Here is an 8,173-nt window from a genome sequence, read left to right on the forward strand (position 1 = left end):
TAGGAGGGGATTGACACAATTAGGCAGAAGTGTGTAGGACGGGTTAGGCAGAGCCTGCAGGAACCTGTTCAGGTAAAGGACCTGGGCAGGCAGGACCCCTGGCTGCCTCTCCCCAGCCGCTGATGCCTGGGGGCATTTTCCTGACCTCTCGGTACTTCCGCATTCGTAGCATGGAACAGTAAGTACTCCATGAAGCAAGAACGTGTACACCTCTCGATAAAGCTGGAAAATGTATAAACCCCATACTCCTTAATTCACCAAGCCCCATATTCATTGATTTTAGGCCTGGCTAATTAAAAAAAAATCATGTAGATTTTAGAGACTTGGAGTACCTAAACTTCAGAATCTTGGGAGGTTTTGGAAGATAAGACAAAGCTCTGATTATGGACCCATTATATCTGTGACATAATAATATACATTTGGTCTCTGTCCCCCTCTTCCCCCTCCCTTGGTCTTTGATCCAGGTTCCAGACACCAGAGCTTCTAAAACCTTGGGAATCTCTGGAGCAATAAAAACTGTCCTTTTATATGCTAATGAGATGACTGGAGGGTGGGGGGACCCTGGAGAGCTTCAGGATGAGGGCAGGGTGTCAGAAAGACCAAGAAAAGATTAAAGGTCTGGAACTTTCAATTGAGCACCCCCATCCTCAAGGGAGGAGTGAGAGACTAAGCTAATAATCTATCAGGCCTAACCAAGGGGTTAGGAAAGCTTCTGGGCTGGTGGACACACCCACATGCCTCTGGGGTGGCTCACCTCACACTCCAGGAGGACGGGAGCTCCAGCTGGGGACCTCTGAGACTTTCTCAACCTCCATCTGGCTAGTCATCTCTTTGCTTTCTGATAAACCCCCAAGCGTGTTCCCTGGAATTCAGGGAGCTGTTCTAGTAAATTAGTGAACCCAAAGACAGGGTCTTAGGAACCCTCGATTTATAGCAGGTTGGTCTGAAGTACCTGGGATTTTCGAGTGGCATCTGGGGCAGGGGTAGTCTTGTGGGACTGAGCCCTCAACCTGTGGGGTCTGTGCTGACTCTGGGTAGTTAACTATCAGAACTCAGTTAAATTGTAGGACACCCAGTCGGTGTCTGCTGAGAACTGGGGAAGAACCCACACAGAAGACAGAAGAGTATTCTGTAGTAAACAGGAAGAGTTTTCTCCTTAAAATATGTTTAGGTTAGGGAAAAAGGCTAAGAATGTTAGCAAGAGAACAATCTTGAGGACATTATAAACATGACTCAGCCCAAGTTGACGTGACCGCTGCTCCGTGCATGACTTATACCTGCTCTGGATCTAGTTAGTTAAAAAGTGTTTTTTGACAAGTCCTTTTTTGTGACCTCTAGACTTATGGTTCCTGTGGAGGAATGCACCATTAATCCTGAGGCTACTTGACAACGGCCTGTCTGTGGAGGGCATGTGTCACTGTACGTACCTTGAACTGCACTGGTGAGGGGGAATAAAATGTGAGGAGACTCAGCGGCTTTCCCGCCACAGGTCCCACTGGGCTGAGCTCTGCAGACCTGCTCAGATGCATTTCTTAAAAACAACTCAAACAAGAGAGCTTCCTTTGACACACTGGCCACTATTATAAGACTGTTGTGAAGGTTGTCCATTTGGACTGCAAGTATCTTTTCTCCAGGGACTGAGAGACTCATTGAGTGAGTGAAGAGGTACTGACTATCAGCGAGGCACTCAGGCTGCTTGAATTCTACCACGCCGATTTCCAAAACTGACATTTTACATCAGCCTTATTTCAAGGTGACCTATAAATTCACCTGTTTTGGTTAGCTGGATACGTCCTACATACTTGACCGCTTGTTTCCAGTATGGGAAACTAACTACCCACTTTTTCTAGGTCCAGGTGCCTGGAAGTTGGGGTATCTCAGAAACTTTAAAATAAACCCCAGGTATTTACGAGGAAAGAACATTTACAATGACAAACCCAACTTAAATGATAAGCCTCATAAAACTTTGGTGTTTTAGATATACAATCCTGACATTTTAAATATTAAATATTTAGATTAAAAAGTTTACATTTCATAAACTATCAGTACAATACAAACCACCACTCCTGCCCACCATCACTTCATATTCATCACTCAGCCAGGACTAGGATCACAGTGGCCCACCTGAATAGCTCTGAAGGAAATAAAGTAATTTCAAAATCTTTCATGGAACTGTTAATTCACATTCAGAGGTTCTTAATCTTTTTTGAATCATGGACCATTTTCAGAAACTGATGAAAACTAATGGACCCTCTGCCTAGAGCTGTGTTTCTCAACATGTTTTTTGTTATCGCCACCCCCGACTGTGCCCAAGAGCCTTTGAGACGAGTTTTTCCTAATTACCTCAGGAAGTTCCAATACCAAAGACATATGTGGCCCTTTGAAAGTTCACAAATGCCTATAATATTTCATATTTTTTCACTCCCCTAAAAACGTGCTCTAGACTCTAAATGACAGACCCTGAGAAACCCACATATGAATTTAGAGCTTTCACATAAAGGAGCCTCTGAAGCCATGGCCCCAGCACCATAGTGGTGAGATCCATCTCAAACATCTCAAAATTGACAGCTAAATTTTTGCCCTGATTTCTAAAATGGCTTTCCAATAATGAAAAATGTACTTCAAATAAACTTTGAAGCAACTAAACTCCAAATTTCTGGGTCTCACATTTCTTCATATGGTGTTTTCAAAAAGATCTTATCAGAAACATGTGAAATGACATATGACCAGAATCCTACAAAGACATCTATAATCCACATGCTAATGATACTGGCCTCAGCTGTGAATTCTGCATTAGTCATGTGACCAGTGGACCACCAAGGCCTCCTGGGGATAATGAAGTCATTTTGTTGTGACCCCTTCAGGGTTCTCTCCCCTCCTCACATGCATCCCAGGTGACCTCATCCCCTATTTGGCCTCTCCTGTCAGCCTCAGGACACGGTAAACAGGCTTGGTTGCCTGGCCAACTACCAAGAGATAAACCTGAGCGAGCAAATGACTCTGGGGATAGGTAAAATGAGAAACTGGTAGGGGCTGGGTGACAGAAGTCTGCTTTCTCTACCACAGGCTCTGCTCTCAAATGCTGACCAGGGCAAAAGTTGTTTCTGGTGGAAAGTATCTTTTCCCACTTTCTTTTTTCAGGGAAAGGTCCACTCTCTCTCAGTCGACCAAAAGCAAGGCCCTCAATGTTCTTTAGGGACTGTGACCATTTGAGTCTCAAAGGCCATGTTTTGAGTACTAAGCACACCAAAACTTAGCCTACCTTTCCCGCAGCACTCATCACCAGACACGTGTCGTTCATTTCTTTATTGTATCATTGTCTTCCTCTCATCACAATGTAACTGCCATGGATTGAAGGCCATCTCTGTTGTTCAGTGCCCTATTTCCAGGGCTTAAAAGTAAAACTTGGTAGGTGCTCAATAAATGTGTTGTAAATATTTCAGACTGTCCTGGAACCAAACTGTCTTGCCTGTAAGCAGAACAAGGGCCTCTCCTGTGGGGGACAAGGATACGGGAAGAGGCTACTACGGAGACCCACCAGCTGATCACTGACACCAGCTGCACCTTAGCTCTTTTCTGTCGCCGTGTCTTTGACCACCCAGTTTACAACGATCCCTGGGGATGAGGAGAAGTGTGGTGACTAATAACACACTTACGTATTGGAGATTTGCTGGAAAGTTCACTCTTTTAGGTAAAGTGGAGACTTTCAAATAAATGCTGCTGCACTTATCTCCTGTGGAAAGTTCTAAGAAAAATTAACAAAGAACTATGAGCCAAGTAACCACTAACAAAAGTTTTGATGCCCCAGTCCAGGTATTGGCAGCAGAAACTACACCTAACTGACCACTCCCTAAAGGAATTTTAGAGGTTCTATTCTGAAGAGGAATACATTATCTGTCTTTGTACTGATCAAAATTAGATATTTGGGGGACCCTCCAAATACCAGGACTTATCACCTGGGGAAGAGAGAAAAAACAATGCACGTTGTCGCCACCTGATAAGGGTTTTTTCCCTCCCTAACAGCAATAATACACATACACACATTCGCTGCACTGCACAATTTATAGTTGTTTTATCCTCCTCCATTTACCATACAGAACAAATTCTTAAGGTGGCAGTCACAACTCAAATGTTTATAGATACAGAGGGCAGGCCAAGTGAATAAACAGACTGAGGCAGAGCAGTACTGTCCTGTCCACAGGAGTAATGGGCCCCAGCCCATTGGTGCTATGTGGGAACATAGGCCTGGTGCCACCAGACCTTCATATTTTCTGACAAAGCCAACACTCAATTTTTTCCATAAAAAAATTCCCAATTCTAGAAACTGTACAAGTCACATAAAGTCTGTTAGTGGCCTCCAGGAAACAGTCAATTTATAATCTCTTTGTGTTTTCCATGGCAGGCTGGCACTCTCCCTGCATGCTAGAGACACCTGGAGCAAGGACACCCTTTGCCACTACATCCCACACCCCTTCCCATCTGCCCCCCACCACCCGCACCTCACTAGCACTGTCAGTCTTGAGACCACATGACACTGCTCTGATCCCCCAGCCTCCTGAGTTACTCTTCATCCCCACACATCCTGTTTTGTCACCATCTCCCTTCCCCCAACTCCTGGGGCCTCTGGTACTTATGACCTATCTTAAAATCTCTCATTTTCTCAATCTCTTCTCTGAACACTGTCACTTTCTTATCTCTAACCTACCAGGCTCTCCCCTGAGGATACGCCTTCTCTTATGCCCTTCCAAGGGGGTAAGTCTCCTTGCTCCTAGGTACTTCCAGACCATTCTCACTCCATCCTCCCCCAAATCCTGGTCCTCTCTTGGCTCCTAGACCTCCTCCCCTCCAGTGATCCCGTCCTCCTCGCAGCCTCTCCCTCTCAGGGTCACGCCTAGATAACCTGATAACTGCAGCCTCTTCAGAACCCCAGTTTCACGCATCTCACTCACTGCCCATCACATCCTATCTTTCTAGTTCTTTCCCTCCAAAACCTCAACTCCAATGATCCATTGGCTCTACCGCCTTTCCACGACCCCTCTACCCGCTCATGTCTTCACACAGTTGAAATTCCTTGACCAACCACTGGAATCACCCCTTTACACATGTTCACTACACACTTTCCTCTCTCCACCCAATTCATCTGGCAGCGCCCATGCGGCTGCATTTGGCTAGAAAAACACCTCACACTCAACTCAGTGGATGACCCACTTCTGAGAAAATCAAAGCAACCTCCTGCCTCGAATTAGGCTGTTGAAAGCTTTCAAACAAACAACTTCAGATAAGTGAGGGCATTAGCTGACCTGGCCAGCCAGGCAGGAGTACTTCTGAAAGGTCAGCAGGTCCAGCCAGCTCCAGGAGCCAGCGAGGCCACTGCGAACAGAGAAGGCCTCTGCAGCCAGACCTGGCTTCGTCAATTCAATTACTACTGTGTGACCTTAGACAAGACCTGTAACTTCAGCACTGCACCAGGTTATCGCAAGGATTAAGTAACATACCCGAGCTCAGAGTAAGCAATAGATGTTAGCCCCAAACTGTTTTGATAGTCCCAGGCCAGGCAGCTGGAAGGTACTGTATATCCTAACATAATTACTTCACCTAAAAAAGTTCAGAAGGGCTGACTGGTCCTAGTTCAGACTTGCAGGAATGATGACCGGCTGCATTACCGATTTCTGGTCCTCTAGAGCTGGCCCCTGAGGTCCCGTTAACTTGTTTTTCTCTCTCTGCCTTGGGCATAGGGGAGTTAAGTTCTTCAGAAGTCACTGCAGGCCATGACGACGTGCACGCACATCCTGCTTTTTCTTTTCGCCTAATATGCTGGCCTATAAGGCCGCCAGGCTCCTGCCCATTTCTCCCACCTCACATTCGCCCCTCCCCGCTCCTGCTCCAGCCACGCAGGCTGGCTCTTCTCAGTCTCTTCCTTGAAAACCACCAAGCGTGTTCCAGCCTCAGGGCCTTTGTACTCCATTATTTCCAACTAACTGGACACTGGTCCCCGAGGTCTTTGTGTAGCTGCCGCCTTCTCATTCTTCATCTTGGAGCTCAGAGGTTGCTCTCCTCAGAGAGACCTCCCTTGACTACCGACCTAAATCAAGTGGCCCCTATCAGACATATTTTCAAAAATGTACTACCAAGTGCTTTTTATGATGACTTTTTTCCCCCTGGAGAGCATTTCATTTCTCAAAAAGGATGCCAGGCACGTTTCAGATCTGTTTCTCGTCCCCTGTGGATCTTACAAGACCTGCAGCGCTGGCTGGCTTCTTTGTTCACATACCAGACCCCACGGGGTGGGGGGAGGGGCAGAGAGGGGGCACAGTTCTAGGAACATGGTCTTGCTGAAGTACAGAAAAGACCAGGAGAGGGGGCACAAAAACACACATGTTTATACTTGCCTTGGGTCACAGGGCAAGTCAGAGAGCGAGGTCAGAGAAGCAAACTGCCTCAAAAAAATATACATAGAATTTGGATGGCATACTTTTTAGGGGAAAAAGTGGAATTTGGAATCTGTTGTTTATTCATAAGAGAATACAATTTTAGCTGATTATGCTGGAAAAAAAAAAGTGGCCCCCATCATCTTACATCACCCCATTTGTGTACTTTGCCCTGTTCATTTTCTTAGTAATTGAATATTGTGGTGAGTGCTCTTTATTTAAATGTTTACTCACTGTCTCTCTCACCAGAATACAAGCTCTGAGTGCAGGGACCTTGGCTTGTCTGAATCACAACTGTTATCACCTATGCCAGCAAGTCCGGTGCACATAACAGGGGCTTGATAAGTTTTGCTGAATCAATGAAATTATTCTTTCAAGTTATTTTCAAACCCCGCTTGTGCTTGTCTGAAGCAGCTGAGATTATAACATTTGTTCAAAAAGCCCTTTCGACCCGAACTTCCTTAGCGTATTAAGGTTAAAATCTGACCTTATCCTCCACCAGTCTCTTAAAGACAAATCCAATGACTCCAAGCCCAGCTCCCCAAAGCCAGCACTCGCCTTACACCAAGGCGCCCCACCCTCGCGTCCGGCAAAATTTCTCTCCTCCAACACTTTCGCTTTATTTCTCCTTCCTGTGGGTATCACTGAGAATCACCTTCCTTCTTAGTGGCGCTCCACGGCAACTGGACCACAAAGGTTTCTCAGGAGGCTGATGTCCAATAACTAAAGGGGTGCGGGTGGGGGCTTCCCAGAAGCTAAAACTGCCACCAGGTCCCTGGGCTTTTCTGGGCCGTGGCACTTTCCGCTGCCAGAAAGACGCTGGTTTTCTGGTGGGCCTCTCATCCCTTCTAGCCACAGGTAGGGACAATGCTGTTCCTCAGTCAGTAGCACGTGTCCCTTCTGTCGCCCACAGGAAACTTTCCCAATCCTGGCTCCTCCGCCCGTCCTCACTCACAAGGGCTCCCAAACTCTTCTCGAGGCTCAGTCTCCCAGGGTTGGCTCCACCACACTCCCAGAGCTTCAACAAGTCGCCTCCAATATCCTCCCCGGCCTATTCACCAGGCACAGACCCTGCCGAGAGCCTCTTGGACCCCAGCTACCCCTCATCCTGTCCCCAGTGCCCGCCTTCGGCCTCTCGGCCATCCGCTCCTCCCAGGAGACCCGCCCAGGTCCTCACCGTGCACGTCGCGTTCGCCGTCGGCCGCCTCGGCCCGGAAAAGGAGCAGCGCTGCCAGCAGGGCGAGGAGCGCCCCGCACCGCCACCGCCCACGCAGCTGCGCCATGACGGGCTGCACCCGGCCGCCGGCCGTTGGGGTCTCGCGATCAGGTGCGGGACGCCCCTCGGCGCGCACGCGCACTGCAGCGCCTCGCTTTCAGGTGCGGGCGCTCAGGGGACGGCGGCGCTGGCGCTCAGGCCCGAGCCTCCGGGAAGCCGCTGTCTCGGACCTTCGGTGTGCGGACTGTCTGCCTCCTACGCCCACAGTGCGGGAGAACGCTCCTCACTCGCCCGTTTGCCCCCAGCCAGCGACACGCAGCGCCTCCCCCACCGTTCGGAGCCCCGTCACACCTCCAGACGCTCGGTGGGCGCTGGACCCAATGGCGGGCGCCTGGAAGGAGCTACAGAAGGTGGCCGGCCAGGGCGGGGCGGGGCGCACCTGCGAAGGCGGGGCGCGCAGGGCGCAGGCGCAGGGAGAAGGCACCTGTGGGGCTCTGCTCCTCCCACCGCGCACCTGAGCCCGCCCGCG

At 48.8% G+C, this 8,173-nt stretch overlaps 1 protein-coding gene across 1 annotated transcript in view; it reads right to left on the reverse strand.

Moving 5' to 3' along the window:
* Nucleotides 1-8,167, reverse strand: part of SPINT2 (serine peptidase inhibitor, Kunitz type 2) — a 22,063-nt gene extending 13,896 nt beyond the window's left edge. Inside the window, exon 1 of the mRNA XM_006911727.3 lies at nt 7,606-8,167. Coding sequence (XP_006911789.1) covers nt 7,606-7,711 — 106 coding nt within the window. The 5' untranslated portion in view covers nt 7,712-8,167. The remainder of the gene's footprint in view (nt 1-7,605) is intronic.
* Nucleotides 8,168-8,173: the final 6 nt, after the last annotated feature.

The sequence above is a fragment of the Pteropus alecto genome, unplaced genomic scaffold, assembly GCF_000325575.1.
Source record: "Pteropus alecto unplaced genomic scaffold, ASM32557v1 scaffold314, whole genome shotgun sequence".
Classification (NCBI taxonomy): Eukaryota; Metazoa; Chordata; class Mammalia; order Chiroptera; family Pteropodidae; genus Pteropus; species Pteropus alecto.